At 43.4% G+C, this 26,785-nt stretch overlaps 1 protein-coding gene across 1 annotated transcript in view; it reads left to right on the forward strand.

The window, feature by feature from the left end:
* The window catches only part of WIF1 (WNT inhibitory factor 1), a 96,835-nt gene extending 88,624 nt beyond the window's left edge, over positions 1-8,211 (forward strand). Inside the window, exons 8-10 of the mRNA XM_004700477.3 lie at positions 3,704-3,799; positions 4,276-4,371; positions 7,376-8,211. Of these exons, the coding sequence (XP_004700534.1) occupies positions 3,704-3,799; positions 4,276-4,371; positions 7,376-7,497 (314 nt within the window). The 3' untranslated portion in view covers positions 7,498-8,211. The remainder of the gene's footprint in view (positions 1-3,703; positions 3,800-4,275; positions 4,372-7,375) is intronic.
* Positions 8,212-26,785: the final 18,574 nt, after the last annotated feature.

A 26,785-nucleotide genomic window follows, 5' to 3' on the forward strand; every position in this document is an offset into this window, starting at 1 on the left:
AGGTTAGCTGTTCAAACCCACCAGCCGCTCTCCAGGAGAAAGGACCTAGTGATGTGTTCTGGGAAAGATTTCAGCCTTGGGGGCAGTTCTACTTGTCCTGTAGGGTCACTAGGAGTCAGGTTTACTCAAAGGCACACAGCAACATATGCATGTCATTCGTTAATAAAAAATAAATCATATACATGTAAGGGTGTAGTATGGTGAATAGTCAATGTTTGGGGAATCAGTATCCCAAATGACTTCTTCCATTTACCAGCAAGGTGACCTCTGCAACTCAGTTAACCTACTGAACTCCGAAATGAGCTAACCAATCCAAGATTAGTTTATGACCAAGGAGCCAGCACAGGGCCCTGCCAAGGATGGAGCAGAGGAACGTGACCCATCTGCTGAAGGTGTTCTCTGTCTCTTTCCTGACAAGTGTCCGAGGAAACTTGGTCAGTATCCTCATTTCCAGCTGCATGGTATCTGCACTGTGTTTGGTACAACCATCACTTCTACAGCTGGGGAGCCAAAATTCTGACTTCGTTTTCACTGCCAGCCTCTAATTTATTTGTGGTTCTGGTACCCTCCATGAGGGCGTAGTAGAGGAAGGAACCACATTTCATGGAGCTCAAATGAAATACCTCTGAGGACTCCAGAGAACATTCAAATAACTGCCAGGATGTGGTTTCTATTCTTATTAATAAGTCTTCCATGATGGAAGATGTCTATGACCCTACCACCTGTCAACTCTCTCTCCATACTTAGTCTCAGACTTTGCATCCTATATGTGTTCATATTAATGGATCTTTATTTAGTTCTCTTCCTGCGAGGATGCCTTTGTATGCCCTTGGGATTTATATATTTCCTATTAATTTATCTAGAAGATGTATCTGTTGACAAATATAATTTTGGCAGATCTAGAATGGGGGTCTTCCAAAGTTGTTGACTGACCAGCCGCATGTTTTGTATCAGAGACCTTCTGTTTCTAGAGGCCATAAGCAGAATGAATGAACTCTTTATTCCAAACCAACCTACCTTTCATTCTCTAAGCCCCGCCCCCCCCCTATGGCCAAATGAAGCCTTCAGAGAAGCAAACTAATATATATTTATTGACAAGTACTATGCTTGACGAATATTAAGGAAACTCCAAAATGAAAATAAAACACTCAAAACTCATTGCCATTGAGTTGATGCCGACTTATGACTCTACAGGGCAGTGTGGAACTGCAGTGTAGTTCCAAGACTAAACTGTTAACGGGAGTAGAGAGCCTGCTCTTTCTCCCATGGAGTAGCTGATGGTTTTGAACTGCTGACTGTGGATTTCAGCCCAACTCGTAAACACCGTGCCACCAGGGCTCCTAAATGATAATCATTTGCTAAAATGACTTCTCCTCTTACCCCAAAAGATGGCCCTCTGCATAAATCAAGCAAAGTTACATCTGGACATTGTGAACACACTACAGACTGAAGAATAGTGCTAAGGAGCGCACAGTTTACTGGGCGAGGAGTTGGGGTGCTAACCTCAAGGCACACAGTTTGAAACCAACCACCGCTCTGCAGGTGAAAGCTGAGGCTTTTTCTGCTCCTGTTACAGTCTCAGAAACCCACCGGGGCAGTTCTACCCTGTCCTATACGGTTGCTGTGAGTCAGAATGAACTCAATGGCAGTGGGTTTGTGGTTTGAGGTTGATCCAGAGGCCTTTGTAATGAGTTTTATCCAAGTGAAAACAAGAGAAATAACAACAATGCCAACCAACCAACCAACCAACCACAAATCCAAAGTCGTCTTCTACTGAAATATAATGGTTGCTTGCTCTCTTGGTAGTAGTAAGCCAATGATAAAACATGGCTTCAGGGCTGAATGAACTGTACTATATCTTTTTGCCTTGACAGCTCTTTCAGGATGGCAAATTGTAGACTACAGAGGCTAGAATGAATAGACTCTGGAGTAAGAAACAAAAAATACATCTAAGAGTCAAAGAACCATGAAAACAGTAGCAACACTCATTTGGTGCAAAGAAAAAGAAGAATGCACTGTCAGGACCGAAGACATCCCAGAAAAACACATCGCTGTGGTGTTGGCATATACTCTGCCTCATACCTTCTCAGCCAACCGTTTGCTCCAGCCATTCCCACAGCTTCCAGTTTGACACAGCCACACCCAACTGCACCTCCTCTTAGCTGCTGCACACTTATTTCACTCTCACTCAGAGGCTTTTCTGGGACCTGCTGTCCCCCACCCCCACCCCACCCCCAGTCTCGGTGTGGAAGCATGCCCTTGACCAACAGTAGACAGGTACTCCCTCCCCTCAGAAGTCTTTGGCTGGTGCACAAGTGCCCAGCTGCTATACAAAGGGTGTTTTAAGTTCACCCAGGAATGTCTCAGAAGAAAGCTCTGGTGGCCCATCTACTTTGGAAAAAGCAATCACTGAAAACCCGGTGAAATACGGTTCTACGCAGACAAGTGTGGTGGTCACAAGGCTAAGTTGAGTCAACAGCCACTGCTTTAAGTCCCTTCGTCCCTAAGTCCCTTTGCTCAGTCAGACAGCTCGAGGACGCAGTCTACACATAGTCCCCGTGAAGGACCGACCCAGCAAGATCAACCCGTCACCCACCCACAGCACAGGACCCAGCTCCCACGCACCGCTGTGTGGGCTCTCCTACACTCCCGGTTTACCTTTCCCATCCCTCCACCCGAGTTCCCAGCATTGCTTCCTCAGATACAAGATCCGCAAGCAAACCCTGCTTTCCCGAGTCTCCTCAGTGAAGACAGATGTTGCTTGGGTTAATTGAAGGCTTAGTTTTCGGAAAGGTGGTATTGAAAACTCAGAACTCGGGAAAAGATGACTTGGCAGGGACCAGGAACTGTCAGTCATTTCCAGAAAGATATAGCTCAGTTAACATATTCTCATGTTTATTAAAAGGTAATATAAACACGATTCTGATTTGGGTCATGGGGAGGAGACAAGCCAGTCAGGGTGCAGGGTATCAACGATGAAACATACAACTTTCTTCTTGTTCTTAAATGCTTCCTACCGCCCACGCCCCACACTATCATGATCCCAATTCTACCTTACAAATCTGGCTAGACCAGAGGATGTACACTGGTACAGGTAGGAACTGGAAACACAGGGAATCCAGGACAGATGATCCCTTCAGGACCAGTGGTGAGAGTGGCGATACCAGGAGGGTGGAGCAAAGGTGTGTAGATAGGGGGAACCGATTACAAGGATCTACATATAACCTCCTCCCTGGGGGATGGACAACGGAAAAGTGGGTGGAAACGTCACACAGTGTAAGATATGACAAAATAATAATTTATAAATTATCAAGGGTTCATGAAGGAGAGGGGAGCGGTGAGGGAGGGGGGAAAATGAGGAGCTGATACCAAGGACTCAAGTAGAAAGCAAATGTTTTGAGAATGATGATGGCAACAAATGTACAAATGTGCTTGACACAATGGATATATATATGGATTGTGATAAGAGTTGTATGAACCCCCAATAAAATGATTTTTAAAAAGATACAGATCTAAAATCATAAGTAGCCTGTTTGTTGGTTGGTTTTCAAAGAGGAAGCTCATATAAAACCATAGTAGCATGGAAATAACTGCTCTTTAAAAGCATTTCTTTTCTCAAAGCCTGTGGCTCCCTTGTAAAATGTCACCACCTCTTGAAGAGACAGTGTGTCCCTTGCTGATTTGTACTCTTGTCTGACTTCAGGCAAATGCCCACAGCCCTGTCGGAATGGAGGTAAATGCATTGGTAAAAGTAAATGCAAGTGCTCCAAAGGTTACCAAGGAGACCTCTGTTCAAAGCGTAAGTACTCCATACACATCATCAATCTTGGTTAGGGGGTAATTAGACTAGCAGTGGTCTCTTATTACATAACTCCTGGGCTATGGCATAGTGCCTAGGCTTCACAGTCCACCCTTCATGAGCACATCTGCTTCCGGGATGTGGACCAAAAAGAGTTGAATGAAGTCCATGCACACACACTCACACCTATAATCCAAATTTTAATCCAACTTCTATTTTCCTTAAGGAAAATCAATTTCTCTTGCCTACCCGTTTCAAAACTTTGCTAGTGTCTTTTGTGAATGGGAAATATCAACAGTGTCAGAGCACTCCGAGCTTTCCCCCCAAAGTCCAAAGCTGACCTATAGCTGGAGATTAAGGAAAGAGAATCAGGGGATGAAGCCAACACGAGGGCATTGTAAACCACAGGACAAGTGGCTGGGTGCTTCTGGAACGGAAAGCTTGGGAAATAAAGCTTTGTCTCTGCTGTGTCCCAGCTGTCTGTGAGCCTGGCTGCGGAGCACACGGAACCTGCCATGAACCCGACAAATGCCAGTGTCAAGAAGGCTGGCACGGACGACACTGCAATAAAAGTGAGTGGAAGCCAGTCTGGGGAGCCCATCCTTTCACTCCTCCTCGCCTGGCGCCAACGGCTAAGGATCCATCACCGACTGCCGTCAGATGCTATTCTAGAACAATGGTAGTATATGGGGTGGTATATCCCACTGAGTATGGACCCAAGTCCTTGGGTTGTTGTTTGGCTGACGTGTCCTGAGTCAATTCTGACTCATGAGACTGCCCCAGGGGTTTTTCAAAGCTGGCAGATGACAGGTCTTTGTCCAGCAAAGCCATTGGGTGTTTTGAGTCACCAGCCTATCAGTTAGCAGTGAAGTGCTTTTCTATTGAGCCACCAGGGGATCCTTAACCAGCTGGGGTCCTGAAAGGAGGAATTAATTTTCATATACATTTAAATTATATTTACACACAAATATAGAAACATTTAACAATCTACATAGTATATTACATTAAATGTTTATACATTTACACCTCATCCTTTCTAATTTCTAAATTGGGAGCTTATATTACATGGTTGACATTATGTTACTCCAAGTGCATATAATAAATGTACAAGGGAGAGTCAAAAAGTTCATGAAAAATGGAATGAAAAGGTAGTGGAATTGTTCCATGAACTTTCTAAGGCACTGTCCTGTGTATGTGTGTATGTATTTATTTATCTACTTTAAAATAAGTTGGTAGTTGGCCTAGCTCTGTTAAACCATTTATTTCTTACCCCCTGCCCCCACTGAACTGACTGAATTGTTAATAAAATTGGCTTCAGGTGAGCACAACCTAATAAAAGTACAGTACCTCTGAAAAAATAACTCTTTACTCAGAGAATAATGGTTGAATGGCAGCCCTCCAGGACACAGGGGGAAAACCTTATTTAGATTAAATAATCCCTAGGAGACTAGCCTTCTTGGGAGCTGTTTTGGAAAATAATAAACTGATCTCTTTATGGAACCCTGAACTGGATACAGGTTTCTCCTAGCCAGTCTAATCTTCCAGAAGTCCTTGGGCCCAGGGATGACCCAAGATATGATCATACAGCCCAGAGCACATTTGAAGAAGTCTCCCGGGACCCACATCTGGGACCCGGTGGGTACCAAGAGTGGTGAAGAGACAAGCAAGGGGTAATGTCCATGCGGATGCACATTGGTTTCTCTTCCGAAATGGAAATAAATAGGAGACCCTCATGTACCCGTGAGCCAGTTCACAAATACTGCCCCCATTTGTGAATTATGCTGCTAGAATCTTTTGACACCAATATCCGCCTGTCAGATCAAAGCATTGCATCTGGAAGATGCCCCAGTACTGTGTTTTCTGAGAGAGACTGTCGACCATTATGTACACTCACAGACAGAATGAAGCTGAAAGAATGGGGTGTGTTTTGACTAGAGGGAGATGACAAGGGAATTCTGAGGCACAGAGTTCTGCTAAGAACGGACTCCCTGTGGAGTGACCTGATGGGAGGTCCCTGGCACCCAGGCATCTTAGTAGGGCAGAGGATGCTGGAGACAACCTGCTGCTTAGGGTCACCCTGGCCATCAGGGAGGTTTGTACTGCATGGGTGGCAGAGCAAGCAGCATGGTAGGGATTTACTCCAGCAGAGTAACATAATGCCAACCATGTAATATAAGCCCCCAATTTCGAAATTAGAAAGGATGAGGTACATTTAATATAACATACTAGGTAGATTGTTAAACATTTTATATATGTAAATATACATGTATAAATATAAAGTGCCATGGTAGGGATGGCTCCTACTTTGCCCATTCCATTGAGTTACTAGCCTGCATGCTGACAGTTCAAAGAAATGCTTTCAGGCAGGAACAAAGGATTCTGCTCGCAGTGCTTGTTTAATGGCGTCCCTCCATTAAAAAACCCCAATGGGACAAATGAAATGCCAACCTTGACTCTCAAGCATAGGAAGATGGAGACAGGCTTTTAAAACACAGTTTCTGTCCTGGATCCGTTTTAGGGGATGGGTAGGGTTGAGTCACGACCAGGAAAACCTTTAAGACTTCTTTCCTCTCACCTTTAAAGCTTCACACGTTAAAAGAAGGGAAGCCTTGGATGGCTCTTCAATTGTATAACTCAGTGTCACAATCCACCTATAACTAGCTCGAAATAGTTAGAATGCCTACTTTCAACATTGACAAGGAGTTGATTCCAATCATAACTCTTTCTTTTAACGAGTATAACCAACACCCACCAAACCCACTTTCCACCTCCCATTGACAGTGACCCCTTAGAATAAGGTGACCAGATTTTAACATTGGTAAAGCGGGACAAAAGCGGGACACCATTGATAAAATTCATATCCTGGCGAAATAGCCACATGGCAGCTGAAAACTGTGTACCCTAGCTTGTCGTGGATTCTTTCCAAAAATCGGGACTTTTTTAAAACGTCGTGGGACGCGGGACAAATTGTTAAAAATCGGGACTGTCCCGCCAAAAGCAGGATGTCTGGTCACCTTACCTTAAAAGCCCCGAATTCTTATCAAATTCCTATTTTGTTTCCATGCAATAGCCACGCTGGCTTGTGGGATCTACAAGAAGAGTGGGCTTTGCCATGTTGAGTTGAGTCAATCCCCTCCCCTCTTGGTTAGTTTTTTTTTTTTTTTCCTCTTGGTTAGTTTTGCAATGCAGAGGAAATTACCATCCGACCTTCTGCAGAAGCATCGCCGGAATCAAGACCTCAGGGGCCCGAGCGCCAGCAGTCCCTGCGCACGCAGCAGTCTCATTCCCTCACAGTCATTCAAACTTGGCCTTATGAATTCCTGCATGGCCATGATGTAGCTAGCAGGTCAGAGAGTCTGTGGCAGGTAGACTCGATGGAGTTAATTCGGAGCATTTTGCTCCCTGCTCTCCTCCCCCAGCAGAGTTCTCGAACCTGTAACGCCTCTTCCTTCAGGCAGCTTGTTGTGCCCACTGTGGTCTTTCTGGGGTGAAGCGGAAAAATGGGTTTCATTGGGATGGTACAGGAGAGCCTGTTTTTGTAGTTTCTTTTCTTTTGAGCTGTGAATCATTTTGCAGGGTACGGAGCCAGCCTGGTGCATTCCCTCAGGCCAGTGAGCGCCCGGCTCAGGCAGCACACGCCTTCACTTAAAAAGACCGAGGACCGCCAGGATCCACCTGAATCCAATTATATCTGGTGAACTCGACATCTGAAACGTTTTAAGTTACACCAAGTTCATGGCCTTTGCTAACCTTTCATGTGCTGAATGTTCAAGTAATGTTCATTACAGTTACGAATACTGGCCTGAATTTTATTAGCTTCATTATAAATCACTGAGCTGATATTTACTCTTCCTTTTAAGTTTTCTAAGTACATCTGTAGCATGATGGTATAGATTTTCTTGTTTCAGTGCTTTGGAACTGATTTTATATTGTCAGTTGATCAGGTTAAAATGTTGCCTTTTCAGTGTGTAGTTGGCAGATAATTTTCACAATCACAATACATTTGTGGTGTCCCAGGGCTGGGGAACATTAGAGAAAGTAAATTTTGCCAAAAATGCAGAAGTGGCAAGGGTTTGGGTGAAGCCGTGAACGGTGCTGAAGTTATACCGTCTCAAATCCTAATGTCATGTATTTAGATATTCGCGTTTTTTAAAAATTGTTCTTACTATTTTAATTCTGAAAACAATATATTTTGACATTACCATTATTCCAGAGAATTTGATATTAAAACAAAAGTAAGCAAGCAAACAAAGACACTGTAGTAGTGGCATTAAAACAATATAATATATTGTAAACACAATAAAATAAGGGCTTATAATGTATGAACTCTGCATTGGCTTGAAGCAATATAATATATTGTAAACAAAACACAGCTCTTACATAATAGACGTTTATACTATTTGTATGTATAAAATAAAGGTGCTGCTCTAGTTTTCTGAGTATGGTATTGAGTGATCTTTGCACCTGCGATCTATGGAAATCAAGTTGACTGCTGTTTGTAGCACGGACATATTATACAGGACATATTATACAGCAGCAGGAAGATGATGCGATAATCCATTCTCTCCCCTTGTCTTACTTCACCAAAGACACCCGAAGAGCCCCCTGACTCTCTGGGAGCTTGCTCTGGGAGCAAACTAATTTGCGGCATCCCTTTAAACAGACCGTCTTTAAAATGTACCTTCCATTTGTTTACAGGTGAACTGTGTGAAGCAAAAGTACCCAAAGAGAGTTGCTGGCAGGGTTTGGCTTCTTGTCCACGACCCCAGGCCATTTGCCTCCATCCCTAAAATTATAGGGCCCTTTCGGCAAACAAAACATCAACAGTTAAGTCCAGTTGAGCTGTTGGGAGGGACATTTGCTGAACATATGGATACTTGAAATTCTTACCATCTCCTCAGTTGGCTTCTCAGAGTATTCCCTTCAACCATATACAACAGAAAACACAAACCCATTGCCCTCTAGTCCCTTCCCATTCATAGCGACCCTGTGGGACAGCACATGAAGGGCTGTCATCTTCATGGAAGCCGCCTCATCTTCATCTTCATCTTCCCCACCCCCACGGAGTGGTTAGTGGGTTCAAACTGTCGACCTTTCAGTTGACAGCCAAGCACTTAACCATTTCATCATCAGGGTTTCTTGTCATAATTAAACCTTATTTTTTTGCCCCCTCATAGAATAGCCAGAGCTGTTTATGACAATTTCCGCTTGATTATAGCCAGCTCTGATTGAGAACAAAGAGAAATGCCTTTTATGGATTCTCATGAGGAGGTCAGAGTGTGATGTGACACAGTGCCATCAGTAAAATGGGCAGTAGTTATCAGAGATAAGATGGCTCATTTGCATATTCCTTGGGAAGGCACGAATCCTCACAGTGAAGTACAGCCGAGGGAAACCATTCCCTCCAAGGTAGGGGAGATGAATGGGGAGAGGCTGAGAACACGAGGTGAGTGGCTTTTAAATCGGGCATTGGAAAAAGGCTGCGGTTTCAGGAGGCTTTCCTACAGCGATAGAAAAAGCAAGCAAGCAAATGAACGTATCTGCAAAGACAGGCGTTTCACCGTCCCAAGTCTTCAGCAGTGTGTGCAAGTGGTGAAAATAAAAATGTTTAATAAACATATTGAATTAAATGTCCTCCATATGGGTCAACATGTTATGAAAGGAAGAAGAAGAAACTCTATACCGGAAACTGACATTATAAAAAAAAGTACTCAGGTGCTCTGTACGAGTTCTAAAGATTCTAACGTAAATTCCAAATGCAAATTGATTTTGCACCTGTTTACTGGTTTATTGTCAATAAGAGTACAAAAATTACAAATGAAAAATCCTTCTTTATTAAGCTTTGGGATGGCAAGATTTTTTCCCCCCCTGGCAACAGATTTACCTTCTTAATCATGTGCATCTTGGGCAACTATTGAAATTCCTCGGCATTTCTTGAAAGCACATGGAAGTCTAGGGGGTGATGGGAGAAAACAACTCTGAGATGACAATTAGCCCAGGAAATCCACAGATGACCGCAGGTTGGTCACTGCGTGGTGAATACTCTGTTTCCTGCTCCCGGGGACTAGGTGATGGGCAGGCCAGTCTGGAACTGAGACTGGATGTGGGTCCAGACTGAGTACTGAGAACAAGAGGAGAGCAGAAGCCAGCTTCTTTAGGACCTGCTCCATCAACTGATGAGCCCAGAACGGAAGCAAAGCTCAAAACTCCTTAAGACCTTCAAGACCGGGGAAGCCGAGCATTAAACCCAGCCTCAGGCTGTTCTTCTGATGAGCTGCTTCTGTAGGACCACGGCCATCGAACACCCTACTGAATGAGGGTCTGCTCCGAATCACAGGTGTTGCCCTGAGTCAGTGAGGATTCATCAGCAAAAGGTTTTGAGTGTTTTCGTTTGGGGTCCTTCTTAGTTCAGGCCAGTGTGCAACTACTCCATGGTTCACATGCCCTTGGGGCTAGCTTGACCTAGGGTCAATCATTGAGGGAAAATACAAAACATTTTCCTCTCCTTAAGAACTGGTGAGACTGATCTCATGCACTTTGGGCATATTGTCAGGAAGGAGCAGACCCTGGAGAAGGATGTTATGCTTGGGAAAGTAGATCGACCGTGGCTGCAAGAGTGGACTCCGACAAATTAATGACTTAAGATGGTGCAGGCGAGGCAGGATTTCATTCTGTTGGGTACACGGGCTTCATGAGTCAGAATGGGTTCAAGGGCACCTAACAACAAGCGATCGGAATAGGCCAAACGATCTCTTCCTCCCTTACCCTCCCCTGATACTTCTCTAGTCCATGCCGGGCTGCTGGGTCCCAGGCCTTGAGAATGAAGACTCATTAGCCATCAGACTGGCTAAGTCAAAGATGAGTTACTGAATTTCTTTTTTGTTTGGTGTTTTGGGTTTTAAAAAAAAAATCATTTTATTGGGGGCTCGTACAATTCTTATCGCAATCCATCCATCCATCCATTGTGTCAAGCACATATGTACTTTTGTTGCCCTCGTCATTCTACTTTAGCCCTTAATATCAGCTGCTCATTTTCCCCCTCCCTCTCTTCTCTCCCCTCCCTCATAACCCTTCGTAATTCATAAATTATTATTGTTTTGTCATAAGTTACACTGTCGGATGCCCCCCCCCACCCCCGCTGTCCATCCCCCAGGGAGGCGGCCATACGTAGATTCTTGTAATCGGTTCCCCCTTTCTACCCAATATTCCCTCCACTCTTCAGGCATCACCACTCTCACCACTGGTCCTGAAGGAGTCATCCATCCTGGATTCCCTCTGCTTCCAGTTGCTATCTGTACCAATGTATATCCTCTGGCCCAGCCAGCGTGGTAAGGTAGAATTGGGATCATGATGGTGGGGGGCAGGAAGCATTGTTACCCTGCACCCTGACTGGCTCATCTCCTCCCCATAACCCTTCAATAAGGGGATGTCCAGTTGCCTACCGATGGGCTTTGAGTCTCCACTCTGCACTCACCCACCTTTACAATGATATGATTTGTTGTTCTTTGATGCTTGATACCTGATCCCTTCAACACCTCGTGGCCAGACAGGCTGGTGTGCTTCTTCCATGTGGGCTTTGATGCTTCTCAGCTAGATGGCTGCTTGTTTATTTGTAAGCCTTTTAGACCCCAGACGCTATATCTTTTGGTAGCCGGGCACCATCAGCTTTCTTCACCATATTTGCTTATGCACCCACTTTTTCTTCAGCAATCATGTAGAGAAGGTGTGCATCCTGGAATGCCAGTTTAATAGAACAACGTGTTCTTGCAATGAGTAAGTGCTTGAGTGGAGGCCCAATGTCCATCTGCTGCCTTAATACTAAACCTATAAATATATGCACGTAGATCTGTTTCAGTAACATCATATTGGATATGAAAATTGCAAATCTGGAAAAGCTAGAGCCAGCGTAAGACCAGAGCATCAGATTCAGTTTGATGAAGAGCCTGAGAATTATTCTGACTATCAGCAGAGTGCCCAGCTTAGGAAAAGTCTTAGGAAGAAGTTATCCAAGGGAAAGAGACTTAATATTTTTGATAGTAAGGCTGCCGATGAGGAACCTGAAACAGAGGCATCACCTTTGATTTGGGATATGGAATTGGCTCAGCAGTTAGTTGCAGTAAGTCAACGGTCTTTTCAGAATGGATTAGAAGAGCTGATCCACTGGACAAAAGAGGGGAAGCGGTGGACTTGCCCAATTAACAAGCCAGTTTTGATGCTGATGGCTCAGAATTTCATGACCATATATTTCTGGATAAATACCTGGAAGGTTTTCCAAAACAAGGACCAACTCGCCATTTCATGGAGCTAGTGACCTGTGGCCTTTCCAAAAACCCAGATCTGAGTGTGAAACAGAAAACTGAACATATAGAATGGTTTAGGAATTACTTCAGTGAAGAGAAGGGCATTCTAAAAGAAAGCGACATACACTTTGATTGAAAACACTAAGAATCTTATTTCAACCTTATTGGAAATAGCTATTGTTACTAAATAAAAGGTAAAAGAAGCCTGTCTGTGGTGTTCTACTTTGTAACGATGAATATTCACTCAGAGTGTGCATTCGAGCCCCAAACCACACAGAACCAAGGACAGCCAGGACATCGCATCCACGGGACATCCTCAATCCCTGGCTTCTGCCAGGAGAGCTATACTCTGAAGTCGTCGGCTGGAGTTTTAAAGCTCGTTTTGCTTTTCAGTCATTTGGATCTCCTGACCAAGCTTGTTTGGATTACGTATTATGTTGTTTCTAAACCAAAACCAGACTGAGGAGGTAGCTTGGAGTAAAGAGCCAAGGTGAGCCTCGGGCTGCGTCTTCCTGGCTGCACATTTAAGCGCCTCTTGACATGATATGGGAACACAAGTTATTCTGTGACAACTGGTCTTGGTGTAAGTGGCTAAAAATGTACTAAAGGAAATTCGTTTGTTTGATGGTTACTCCTTTGGAAAAAGCAAATGACCTTTGAAACAGACCATCAGGTTGAGATTAAAGCAAGTTGAGGCTTCCTTGGCACTGCCAAGAGTCCAGCAATGACAGTGGGTGTGTGCCAACCCCAGAGACGGTGAGGCCGATATTTCACAGACTTCTACTATTCAAAGCCCTAGTGGAGTAATAAAGTCTTAAGAAACAGCTGAAAGGACTGGGGTGCACAGAAATGGTATTCTGAACTTTTTAAAGACGGTCTGTAGAAATTCTGGCTCACAGCATCTCTGTAAGTGGTTGTTAATTTCAAGAAAAAATCAAAACCTAGGGTTTGCTGAAGATAACAAACCGATTCAGAAGCAGTAAGCAATCTACTGCAAATGTTCCAAAATTGTGTCCTGTCCTACAGCTTGTGTCCAAAGCCAATCAGGGACCACTGCTTGAGTCCCAGCCAATCAGGGACGACCATCTTTTGGGGGAAAATCCCAGCCCTGAGGGCAATGGTCCCTGCCAGATATATCAAAAGGGCCTGCCAGCTCTGGGCGGGGTCTCAGGACACTCACCCTTTCTGTAGTGCAGACGCACTGGGGGTCTGTCCCCAGCGTATCCTGACGTTACTGTTTAATAAACCTGCTAAAAAATTAAAGTGTGTCGTATAGAACACTAGTTGCTTGGGATCTGAATAGAAATTATTAAGCAAATGAGATTCTGGGTCAAATAGCTCCAAGAAATGAGCTGGGGGTGGTTAACACCAAGTTAGGGCACTGATGTTGTTATTACAAGCATTTTTGCATGGTAGAGACATACTACCACATATCTATCATACGAGAGGACTTAAGAAAGTTTGGAGGTAAATTCTATTATCTCTTAATTCCATTCTTTCCATGGCCTTTATTAATCCCCCCCCTCATGTATCTCCAACGGAGAACCAGAATACAGCATTCCTCAGACATATTTGATCCAAAATAACTTTTCCCTAAAGCCCAAACCGCCCCCCCAAAACCCAATGTCATGGAGTCATTTCCACTTTTAGCAACGCGAAAGGGACTTTGTGGGATTGGGGAAAGCTTTAGGGGAGCAATTCGTCTCAACTTCCTTCCAAGGAGGGGCTGGTGGGCTGCAGCCGGATCGTGCCCATAGCAGTCTCATGCGAGTCCACACAGCGTACTTTTGGAAGCGTAAACATGGGGGGAAAGTTGTTTGAAATCCCTGAAGTCGGGTGTTTATTACATTCCCCTTTCCTCCGCCCTTGAACAGAAAGGTCTGCTGCTAACTCAAAGATAACCGAAACTCACCACTTTCAAGCATAACACATGCCTAGTTTAAATTGTAAATCAATTGTTTTAGGTCAATCCCCTATTTTCTTCCCTGTTTTCCAGAGCTAAGTGACCTGTTTTCATCTAGTTTTACTAATATGTAGGAACATCAGAGAGCAATTTAATTTTTGTGAGCATTTCAAGCTTTAGGTAAAAGCTTGCAATTTATGAAGGTCGTCCCATCAGAACAAAGATAAATGAAATCCTCACCTGCTCCTACTTAAAAACAATGAACAGTCTTAGTAACATCTCATTCACATATCATGCAATTCAAGGGTTTAAACATATTAAAAAGAGCTGTGCAGCCATCACCACATAAAGGTTTAGAACGTTTTCTTCGTTCCTGTTTTCATTATTATTAACTCTCCATTCCCCTCAACCTCTGCTGCCGAAGAAACTATTAACCCAGTTACTGTCTCTGTAGGTTACCTTTCTTGGATTTCATATGAAGGAAAACGTACAAAAGAAAAACCCAACAACAACAAAATGCAATAGAGAAAATCCTCAATCCAGAAGGAAGAAGAAAACAATAAAAACCTAAAACAAATTTAAAATGGGTCAAAAGGGAGAACAAATAAGATGTTAAATCGTAACTTAACCATATCTGCATTAATTCACTTTCCAATGCACTTTGTCAAATAGTAAAGCTACTGACATCCCTGGTCAGTGGTTAAAGGGAATTCACTGGAGGCTTAATCTACGTGGGGACCCGGCAAATGGATTTGGGGCTTTCACTGTCATCCATTGCCTTCTGCAAACCAGGTGATCACAATTTAAGTTCTAAAACAGTTCCCTCCTCCAGTCCTGTATTTTATTATTTATAATCCTTGGATCACACAAGTTGGTGTGCTTCTTCTGTGAGGATTTAGCTGACAACTCACTTAGATGACTGCTTGTTTTAAGACAAGTTTTTAAAACCCCATCTGCTAGTCTTTCTAATAGCCAGGCACCATCTGATTTGCTATAGCACCCACACATCTTCAGTGATCTCCATATGAAGGCAAGTATCCTCACTTACAGACTATCTCATTTTCTGATATTTCATGTTTACAATCACAGTGAAAATTCTATTTTGCGTATTAACACCATACATCTGTCAGTAATGAAAACCAAGGTCTTGAAGTAAGAGCAGCATTGGCTGTGGTGGTTAGGGTTATGTGTCTGCTTGGCTGTGCTATGATTCTCAGTAGTCTGGCAGTTATGTAATGATGTGATTTAGTAGTTATGTAATGATATAGTCATCCTTCACTTTGTGATCTGATGTGTTATCTTCTATTTTCACTTATTTCCCTATAATGACTTGTAACTTAACCATGTCAATAAGTGAGGAGTATGTGTATTAAAATAACTTTCTAGGTATTTAAGGAAACTATGTAGCTAGCCCATGACAACAACCTGGCCAAAGCACGTCTTTAAATCAGATGCCTTTTAGTTATATTTATGAGGATTTCATCCATTATTAATGTCCACATTGCTCCTTATTTCAGTCTATTGTAAATCAGGTGATGAGCGAAGCCGAAGGAGCACATCCCATGATGAACTAGGAGTACGGTGCACAGTAAACTGGAAGGAAAATATACAGGTTTTAACTCTGCCACTCACTAGCTGTTGTTCATTCCAAGATACACATAATTTACATCTTAAGCCAACTGTTGCCTTCTCCATATTTTTCTGTGGACCTGTTTTTCCTTCCTAACAATGACTCCCAACTTCAAAGTGAATACCTCCAGCCTGATTGATAAGGAGATAAAGAAGGTGCCATCTTTCCCCATTTTTCTATCAATGTAGTGCTGTTCTTGGGCACCCATGCTCTTAAAAACTCTTTGAACAATGAACAAAGTATCCTTGGGGATAAGACCAGGTGGCCCTAGGTTAGTGCCAGGGATCTTCGAATATATATATATATATATATTCTTAATTTAATTCCCGACTTTATAGAACTCAGTAGTCCAAATAATAGTCGTAGCAGCAGCAATTGCCTGGAATATGCCATTTGCTGTGTGTCAGGTTTTGTTGCTGGTGATACACCGACTTAGATGTGCTAGAGCCAGTTTATACCAGCTCACATTAATCAATTATTCCTTTTCCGGTAATTGGTGATTCACTTGTTAAATTCAACCATTGTAGAAAATTACTTTATGTAAAGTTATATTTAAGTAAATTATACTTAAGTCTAACAAATACAATTAATCTCTCCCTATTTGACTATAATTTGTGCTTTTGAGGTGATATATGTGTACTGTGTGTGCATAGAGAAAATATTTAACAGTGGCCTGTTGCTCATCTCTTTCCAACTCCGCATTCAGTGGTGTTACACTGGTAGCTTGAAATCAACCACGGTCAGAAAATGTACAACGCAGAACTCTCCTTGTGCTTGGTTGTTGTTTGGTTTGTTTGTTTTATCAGCAAGCAAGTTGCTAAATATTTGCTAGCTAGTTAATCTTCACAAGAACCTTATGAGGTCTATGAAATTATTATACCCATGATGCACAAACAAGTGATATGACATGCCCAGAGCTATCTGGCTAGTTAGTGGCAGAGCCAGTATTTGAATAAAGGCAGTCTAATTCCAGAATCCTACACACCTAATGATTATACACAAAAACGTAACCATCATTGTGTCTTAGATATAATAGAAAATAAAGCATAGTCAAGCAATGGCAGATGCATATTTTCTTTTCAGATGGGGATTAAAAATAGTTCCACAATGTAGTAAGGACAATCAAATAGAGTTAAGGGCATGATCAAAAAAATGAATGGGTGAATAAGTCAATGGATTCATTTAATTTATAAGACCGTCTTCCTCCAAAGGAAAGGAAAACTTCTGTTTCCTGGGTCCAGGAGTATGTTTACTATCACCAAGTTTTGCTTTGTTTCAGCTTTCACTCTGGTCACATTCAGCTACCATCTTTAGGAATTGTTACCAAGGGCTATTGACTAATTTATGGCCCAGAGTGAAGGCTACACTGGGCTACAGGTAGCAGTGCTTTCGAGAAGTCAACAGCTTGAAGGGTGAGACAGAACTCATATTAAAAAAATTTTTTAAACCTGAATAACAAGGTATATAACACAGTATACCCATCCTGGAAAAAGGCTTGCCAGTTCCTTAAAAACTTAAGAAATCACGATGTGACCCAACAATGCCATTCCGATGCAGACATTAACAGAAATGGAAATGTGTGTCTATAGAGAGACTTGGACAGGAGTGCTCACAGCAGCGTTCTTCACAATAGCCAAAAGGCAGAAACAGCCCAAAGGTCTAGTCTCACTCAGAGTGACCCCTGTGGACTTCCAAGACTTAACAACTGTTTCATGGAGCAAAAAGCCCAGCTGCTGGTGGTTTTGACCTGCCAACAAAGTGGATTGTAGCCCAACACATAACCACACCACTATATCCAAACAATAGTCAATTGTTTTCAGCAATGAAAAGCTAAGTATTAAAACTTGTGACAAGGTAGATGAACTTCATTCTACATGAAAGAAGTGAGCCACAAAAGATGACATATCCCTCATCTCCATTGACATGAAATATTGTGTTTTAGGTGTTGTTCAATCAGTCCGACTCCTGTGGCCCTACATACAATAGGACAAAATACTGGCCGGTCCCATTCCATTCTCTCAATTGATACGTTCGAGACCACTGCTGCAGTCAGTACGTCAACTGATCTTGGTGAGGTCCGTCCATCTTCTGTTCTCCCTTTACCACGTGAGAAGTCCTTCTCCAGGCACTGGTCCCTCCTGACCACGGACCATGAGCGGAAGTCTTGCCATCGCACTTCACTTTCAAGGAGTATTCTAGCTGTCCTTCCTCTCAGAGAGATTTGTTCTGTGGCCTCCCATGACCCGCTCAATAATCTTTACCAATGCCAGAACTCGACTGCATCGACGTGTCGCCAGTCTTCCTTCCTCACTCTTCACCGTTCACGTGCAGATGAAATGTCTAGAGTCGGAAAATACAGAGACCCAGGTTTGCCTGTGGATGGGAGCTGGGAGTGCAAAGCGACTGCACAAGGAGACCAGAGATCTCATGCAATGGAAATGTTTCCAAACTGAGTTTGCTTAGATTATTTGATACATTTATAAAAAATTGTGAAGTGTACATTTACAATGTGTGATTTTCATAGTGTTTATATCCCCCTAAAGTTGTTTTTAAAGTGCCATTAATAACACAAGGCCACATATGCTGGAGATTAGAGAGTGATACAAACATGGAGGATGGGGCTGAGTTTGTGCGTGCGTGTGTGCGTGCGTGTGTGTGTGTGTGTGTGTGTGTGTGTGTGTGTAAGAGCTAAGATCAAATTATTGTCTGAATTCTACTCGTAAAGAAAACCTCCCTGCAATGAGCCCTACAGGACCAGTGGTGTGAGTGGCAAAACAGGGAGGGTAAAGGGAGAATGGGTAGGAAAGAGGGAACCGATTACAAGGAACTGTGTGTGACCTCCTCCCTGGGGGACAGACAACCGAAAAGTGGGTGAAGGGAGACGTCGGACAGGGCAAGATATGACAAAATACCAATTTATAAACTATCAAGGGCTCATGAGGGAGGGGGGAGCGGGGAGGGAGGGGAAAAATGAGTACCTAATGTCGGGGGTTTAAGTGGAGAGAAAATGTTTTGAAAATGATGTACAAATGCGCTTTACACAATTGATATGAGTATGGATTGGGATAACAGTTGTTTGAGCCCCTAATAAAATGTTTAAAATATATATCTATATCTATATATATATAAAGAAAACCTCCCTGCAGAAGACACCACAGTGGGAGGGAGGACCTTCCCAGGGCTCCCTGGGGAAAGTCAGTCACCGGCCCAGAGTGTCATCATTTTCTCAGTCCCTTTTACGCATCGTCTCACCCCACCTTGGGGTGCAGGGACCTATGACCCAGTGGACTTTCTGAGCCCAGCTTGGCCCAGAGATGAGTTACTACGGAGTCTCAGCCCTTCCACTGCCACCTGCAGTTAGCAAACAAAACAAACTCATGTTACCCAGTGGGTTCTGACTCACAGGCAACCCTCCAGAGCATGGCAGTACCTCTCCTGGAGTTTTCAAGACTGTAATTCTTAACAGAAGTAGAAGCTATGAAGTGGCTGGTGGTTTTGAACTCCTGACTTTGCAGTCTGCAGCCCAATGAGTAACCCACTATGCCACCAGGGCTCCTACAGTCAGGCCTAACTGGACCTTCTCCATCAAGTGAGAGAAGTTATGAGTGGTACAATTTGCTTAGGCAAGCACTGCCAGAAAGTCAATGCTGACTCAGGGGACCCCTGTGGGTTTCTGAGACTCTGTTTACTGGAGGAGAAAGCCCACTCTTTCTCCCATGGAGCTGCTGCTGGTTTCCAACTGCCAACCATGCGGATCTCTGCCCCACGCATAACCACTCCACCACCAGGGCTCCAAGCCTTTTTAGTAGAGCGATAACATCTCTCTTTGTCTCTGTGGACCCAGGACTCTCCCCTATGGGTACTCTCCCGGGGGAACTGAGATAACATTCTGAACTGGTGTTTAACCCTGAGATGCAATAACATGGTTGAAAGCATTTCCTAAAACGATGCCTAAAATGATTTAGGAATCAAGGAATGACACTGACCTCATCTCAACTTGCCATGCACCAGAGGTATACATACATGACAGAAACATGCAGAACAGCCAGAGATCCAGAGCAGCGCTCTTGTCCGCTCTTGGCTGTGGACAGCGAGCTAAGTCCATTCAGAGGACAGCTTCAGCCGGTGGCAGCAGAGTGGACAAACTGCCCACCCTCGCGTCCCCTCCCAACCCCAAACATCCGAAACACAGCCAGTGTAAACCCGAACAAACAAAAAAAGAATTACGTACCAGTGGTTTATAATTTCTCTGTACTGATCCTCAAAACAACCGATAACATACCAGTCACACTCACACAAAAATGCACCTGCAACTAGTTAAAGGGAAAGAAGCATCATCGTCGGGAGTCTGAAGCCTTCATCGAAACAGGAAACTGAGTGAAGACTCAGTCCCTTGGTCCCATCTCTCTGTGCATGCCACAGGGTCTTGCACACAAGTGCAAAGTACACGTTTATCGTTTATTGCACCGATTCACTCAGAAAGCAATGACTCCCATTCTTAAATCTAAAATTCTCGACTCACCTTAATCACCAACCAGCTCCGTGTTGTTTGAATCAAACAAATAGAACCACTCCTTGCACAGATAATATTGGCTGCTTTTCACGGACTAGTCTCTGAGAGGAGGATGCATGTTGGTCCAGCCTATCCTTTGACACAGCTACTTACTTAGTAATTTATATCATTAAAGACTTGAGTTTAAAAATGACCTTGACCTTTCTGCTAAGGCAGCAAGGAAATGATCCTGGAGATAAATCTGGGAGTTTTCTCTTTCATATAACTATTAGTAATTTTAAAAGTTATCTCTGAAAAATAGTGAGACACACTTTGGAAAGTGGCCACCCCCTGTAACACATTCTAGCCTAACAGAATCACGGGCTAGTCTATGGCCTCAGGTCACATGTTATAAAGGCCCGAAGACTAGCATTCAGAAAACACAGTTTGTAACATACACTCCGAGAACAACCTCTCTCTCTCAAAAAACCCAAACAAAAAAGCCTCACTGCCAGAGGGTCTATCCTGACTCATAATGACCCTATAGGACACAGTAGAACTGCCTGCCCCCTTTTGGGGTTCCAAGGCTATGAATCTTTATGGGAGCAGACATTTCGTCTTTCTCCTGCAGAGTAGCTGGGGATTTAAAGCTGCTGACCGTGTGGCTAGCAGCCCAGTGAGTAATCTGCTAGACCACCAGAGCTCTATGAAGCCCCAAATACGATACCTCTATTCCATACAGGTGGTGGGGGATAACACTGACTATTCAAGGGATGGGCACCCCAGAAAGATGTTGCTGAGCTGTTTCTGATTCACGGTGACCCCATGTGGGCAGAGTCGAACTGCTCCATCGGGGTACTCACAGCTGTGATCTCTTGGAAGCAGGTTACCAAGACTATCTTCTGTGCTGTCTCTCTCTTTTGTCCCCCCCCCCCCCCGTGGCATCTCTTGGTAGACTCAAACTTTGGACCTTTTCGCTAGTAATGGAATACTTAAGCTTTGTGCTACCCAGGGGCTCCACCAAAAGTCGAATGCAATAAGTGACTGTGGTCATGACAATGGTCATTCTTCAAACCAAAGTCAAACAAACAAACTCCCTACATCTAGTGGATGTCCACTCACAGTGACCCTATAGGACACACTGGAACAGCCCCTGGGGTTTCCGAAGCTGTGACACTTTACGGGAACAGAAAGCTCTGCCTTTCTCCCCGAGGGGCAGACGGTTTCCAACGGATTATTCGAAAAGCCAGTCAATCTCATTAGCAGTCAGAGAAGTGCACCTTCAAACCACAGTGGGACACCATTTCTCAGTAACTTCAACAGAGTGCCAAGTGTTGGGGAAGAACACGAACAACAGGAATACCCCGGCTCTGCTAGGGAAGCGCAGATGGACACAACTCACTTGGAAAGGCGTTTGTCAGGAGCCCATGAAGTCAACATAAACACACCCTCCAGGGCACATTCAGTTCCCAGGTCCCTACTTTAGTGAGGACTTTTGCATGTATTGCCCCAGGGATGTTTGAAGTAGTGCGACTCATCCTAGCAATAAGTTAGAAACAGCCCAACCATCCATCAAAATACGCAATACACGCGCCATAGGATACCAAGCCTCAGGAAAAAGTAAGGAACTAGATGTGTACAAATCAAACATTGTAGAATTTCAGAAATATGGTATTGAAGTTTTAGAAACATGGAAGATTAGATACATTAGGATTCCATTTGTATTCAGTTCAAAAGGCAAAACTAACTGATATGCCACTTAGGGACACATTAAAAAACATCCCTGGCTCCCTTGTGAAGATGCTGAGGTCTGTCACCAGGAGGTGCACACGGGGGTTTCAGAATTGGTGACGCCCAATTTCTTAAGCTGGGTGGTAGACTCTTCTTTACTTCTCTCTGTGTAGAGTCTTTGGTATATATCAATTATTCCTAATAAAAATTTTTTTTAAGAATCCGAACATTCAATGGAAAAATCAGCACGAATGTGCTCAGCTGCCCCTCCCCCAAGAGAGACCACTGACTAATAAACCTCAACTTTCAGATCTCCAACTTTACTTGTAATCAAATCACCATCAAAGATAGATTTAAAATAACAATCCAAAAAAATAAAATAAAATAACAATCCACGAGAAGAGCACGGTTATAATTTTCTGATAGATGTGTATAAGTCAGAATATTTTAATTTTTAAAATCATTTTATTGGGGGTTCTTAGCTCTTACAACATTCCATACATCAATTGTATCAAGCATATTTGTACATATGTTGCCATCATCATTTTCTAAACATTTATATTCTATTTGAGCCCTTGGTATCAGCTCCTCTTTTAGAGGTATTTTTTTAAAGGCAATTTGGCAATAGAACAATGACACTTCTAAGATCTATCCGAAGAAAAGAATGTGAGATTCAGCCAAAGACTTAGATTCAATGAGTATCATTTATAATCACCAAAATGCGGAGTATATTCCCATTCATGCACCAAATATTTATTGAACCTCTACTACATGCCATGATGTACTCTGGGCACTTACAAGGTGTTGTTTCATAAATCCCTAACCTCGTGGAACTTACATGATAGTCATAGTAAAGGTTGTTGAAAACTAAAGTACATGAGAAAGGAATAGATGCCATGAGAAAAAGAAACACCAGCGCACTTTATGAGAGATAAGGAGTAAGATGAGACAAAGGAGGGGAGGGACAGGTTACTTAATAACAGGTGCCACTTGAGGAAGGATGTGAAGAACATGCGGTTCTGAGCAGTGGGTGCTTGGGCATCCCAGACAAGGGGAACTGATGGTACAGACTCCGGGGCAGGAGTAAGCCTGGCAATTAGAGAAACCGAGGAATCCAAATAAGACTGAAATGATATAAACAGGGTAGAGGGATGGGAGATGAAGTCGGAGAGGGATGGGGTGGGCACAGCTGTGAAGGTCCTCCGAGGCGATCATAAGAATGTCACATGATGTACTTTCTATTTTTAAAGGATCTAACTGTTCAAACAATAGGAAAATGGATAAATGAATTACAGTAAACCCAGCACTTTTTCATAATCAGAGCTCAGATAGTTAGAGAACAAATAAACATAATAGCATACCATGCAACATTAATATTTATAACTTCAAAGAATATTCAATGACATGGGAAAATGTTCATCATATACATTACATGGGGGGAGACGGAGAACCCAGCTAAGTTATGGCTCCAATTCTGGATAGATAGGCAGTCAGATAGGCAAGAAAGTACATAGATAGAAGATAGATAGATAACCCCAACCCACTGCCGTTGAGTTGATTCCAACTCATAGCAATTGCATATAGGATTTCTGAGGGGTAAACCTTTGCGGGAACAGAAAGTCTCTTCCTCCCCCGGAGCAGTGAGCTTGCAGCTCAGCAATTGTCTTGGAGCCCCACCAGCCTCCTGAGATAGATGCAGAAATAACTAAAGATAAAAAACTACAAGGAAATAACATTAAATAGTAAATGCTTTGAAGCAAGTGGTGAAATTATCAGTAATTTTTTATGTTGTTGGTAATTTTGTTTATTCCCTGAATTTTTATCATAATAACATATTACTTTAAAGTCAGAGCAAAACAGCAAGTCCAAAAAAATTAACCACCATAACCCCGGGGTACTCTTTGGAACTTTTATGATGACTGTCAGGAAACACGTCCATCGATCACAAATATTCGCTTCTTTTTGCGTTCCAAAGGAAACACGGCATTGCTATTCATGGGCTGAGTCTAGCAGCAGGCAGCCTGCACTTCTTCAGGGTGGTTGTCGCCAGGGGTTCCATAAATCCACTGGACTCACTACAGAAGAGTTTCTAATGGGATCACGGAAACAATTTGGCCAGTAGAAAACAAATGATTAAAAAGTCATTACATTATCTACACAAGCAGAGAAGAATTGCCTAATTTAACCACGAAAGTCACTACAAAAGACCAACATAATTACAGTGGGAAAGGGAGTCATTTGATTTTCATGACACCTTGAGGGATATGATGCGTATGCTCATTAGCACCCTCCTTGGACTCAGTTGAAGGTTCCGATTCCCTCTTGGGAACGCCTTCTTGCTAATTTCCTCTTAGCGCTAGCTCTTCTGTCTTCGCACACGCGAGTCACGTCAGGCAGACTGGAGGGCAGGTCTCCATAGGAGGCATAACCCTCTAAGTTCCTGCAAGGCTCAGTTGCCAGCAGGATTTCAGCTTTCTGTAGCCAAGGACATGCTGAGCCACTCGAGAGATGTGGCAATTTGGCCAGTGACGCATAAGAAGTGGTGAGCACAAAAGAGAGTCCTTAGGGAAGCAAAAGTCGATACCCGCAAATCATTGAAAGGCTTCCGGACACTTATTTCCCCTCCCTAAAGGGAAGCTGTTAACCTCAAAGTCAGCAGTTCAAAACCACCAGCCCTCCACAGGAGAAAGATGAGGCTTTCCCACAGAGATTCCATCTTGGAAGCCTAAGCGCCCGTTCTACTCTGCCCTAGCCGGTCAATATGGGTCAGAACTGACTAATGGAAGTGAGTTTTGGTTTTTGGTCTACAGGGCAAGCTCTGTATCCACTATTTCTATAGGGGCTTGGATAACAGTCTTCCTAACCAACAACCTGACATAACAACGGCAGTTACAGGATTAAATGGTTGCTCATTCATTTAATTACATCCACGTTGTTTACTGACTGCCTACTGAGTGTTAGAGACAAATACAAACAAACAAACAGAAAAACTAAAGCAAACCTCAAATTGCCTTTGAGTCAATTCCAACTTACAGTAACCCTTTGGGACAGAGTCCAGAGTAGAATTGTCTCTGTGAGTTTTCTAAAGGAGGAGAAAGCCTGGTATTTGTCCTCAGAGTGGCTGGTGGTTTTGAGCTGCTAACTGCCAGAGTGAATGAAAAGCTCTTTGAAACCCTAACGAGGGCTGGCCAGTACGGGCTCGGAAGCATTTCTCATCAGCCGTTCACATGGCAACCATCCATGCTTGCCCAGGGGTGCCACATCCTCACAGGGACCATTCGCTGGCCCAGAGCATCTTATAGACACACTTTCTGTGTGCCTGCAGCCGTCAGTCACCCGATCTTGCCTAAACCAGAGAACCAGGCTGTCTGACAGAAAAGACAAAGGCCAAGAATTTGCAGGAGAAATGGACGATGGGGAAACGGTCGCCCTCGTGACCCAATTCCACAAAATGTATTTTGGAAAGAATACACTATCCGGCAAAACATATGCCCAATTTCCTGTGGGATCCACACTGCCCTTTGCAAGGGCATTTTCATGCAGGACAGAAGCATTCGAGTCAGTTAAAATGGCCAGACAAATGCTCGCCAGTGTGAATAAACGCTGGGGCCAAACAGAGCTGTCAGAGTGAAGAAAAGCCCTTTGATTTGGTTTCTGGAGGGGGGACTGCAGTATATGCATAGTCCTTGAAGAAAAGCTCGCAAAAACAGCCTCTGTCTTTTCCCCGTGGACTCTTGTTTATCCACAAGTGACTTGTGTGTGTCAAATTAAAGCCAATGATACCCTTTCCCAATCTTTCAACTCACGCCTCAGGCACTTACCTCTGCTACCATAGGTATAGATTCAGGCAATACGAACTAACTCGATAACGGCCCGGGTAAAAGATGAACAAGTAGCCTCATACATGAGGGTAAGTCAAAAAGTATTGCTACCCAACCATCGAAATCTTTATTAAATAAAACTATCAAAACTAACTTGCCACCAGAGATGAATAAACCCTTGCGTAAGCTACCTCAGAAAAAGTAGCCATTGAAAACCCAATAGAAGGGAGGGTGGAGGGAGAGTGGGTAGGAAAGAGGGAACCAATTGCATGGAACTGTGTGTGGCCTCCTCCCTGGGGGATGGACAACCGAAAAGTGGATGAAGGGAGAAGTCGGACAGGGCAAGATATGACAAAATACCCATTTGTAAACTATCAAGGGCTCATGCGGGAGGGGGGAGCGGGGAGGGAGGGGAAAAATGAGGACCTAATGTCGGGGGTTTAAATGGAGAGAAAATGTTTTGAGAAACGATGTACAAATGCGCTTTACACAATTGATGTGTGTATGGATTGGGATAACAGTTGTATGAGCCCCTAATAAAATGCTAAAAAAAAAAAAGAAAAGAAAACCCAATAGAACGTAGTTCTCTGAAACACATGGGCTGCCATGAATCAGAAGGAGCTCGATGACCAGTGGTCTGGGGTTTTGGTCATGTCTGAGGGCTAGAGTTCTGTGGGCTGTGTGTGTGGAGGGTGCTGTGCGAACAACTGAAGAATCATCGGATTTTGGCTTGAATGGAGGTGGGAAGAGGTGATTCATTTTCTATGTGAAATGCCTCAACTTAATCCCTAAACAAATGAGGCAACCAGAGAAGGGGGCAACGGGAACGTTTTTCTAACGTCTGACATAAAGCATTCTGAAAATATGCCTGGTACTGCTAGCTTTTATGCTACTGTTTATAGTCTTTATCTCTAATTATAATCAGAATGCATGCTGGGTTCTTGCCTTTCACTGGCTTGAAGTAATAAATCTTATATTCTGAATGACTTAATCTGGGTTTTTAGCTTGGCACCATAATCATCTCACTTTTTTTTTGCCCCACAAACCACCAGGATTCTTCAAAGCGCAAGCCAAATTCACTGTCATGGAGTGGATGTCAGTTCTGATTC

The sequence above is a fragment of the Echinops telfairi genome, unplaced genomic scaffold (genome assembly GCF_000313985.2).
Source record: "Echinops telfairi isolate 266 unplaced genomic scaffold, ASM31398v2 ScPeMD7_2;HRSCAF=8, whole genome shotgun sequence".
In the NCBI taxonomy this organism is placed as follows: Eukaryota; Metazoa; Chordata; class Mammalia; order Afrosoricida; family Tenrecidae; genus Echinops; species Echinops telfairi.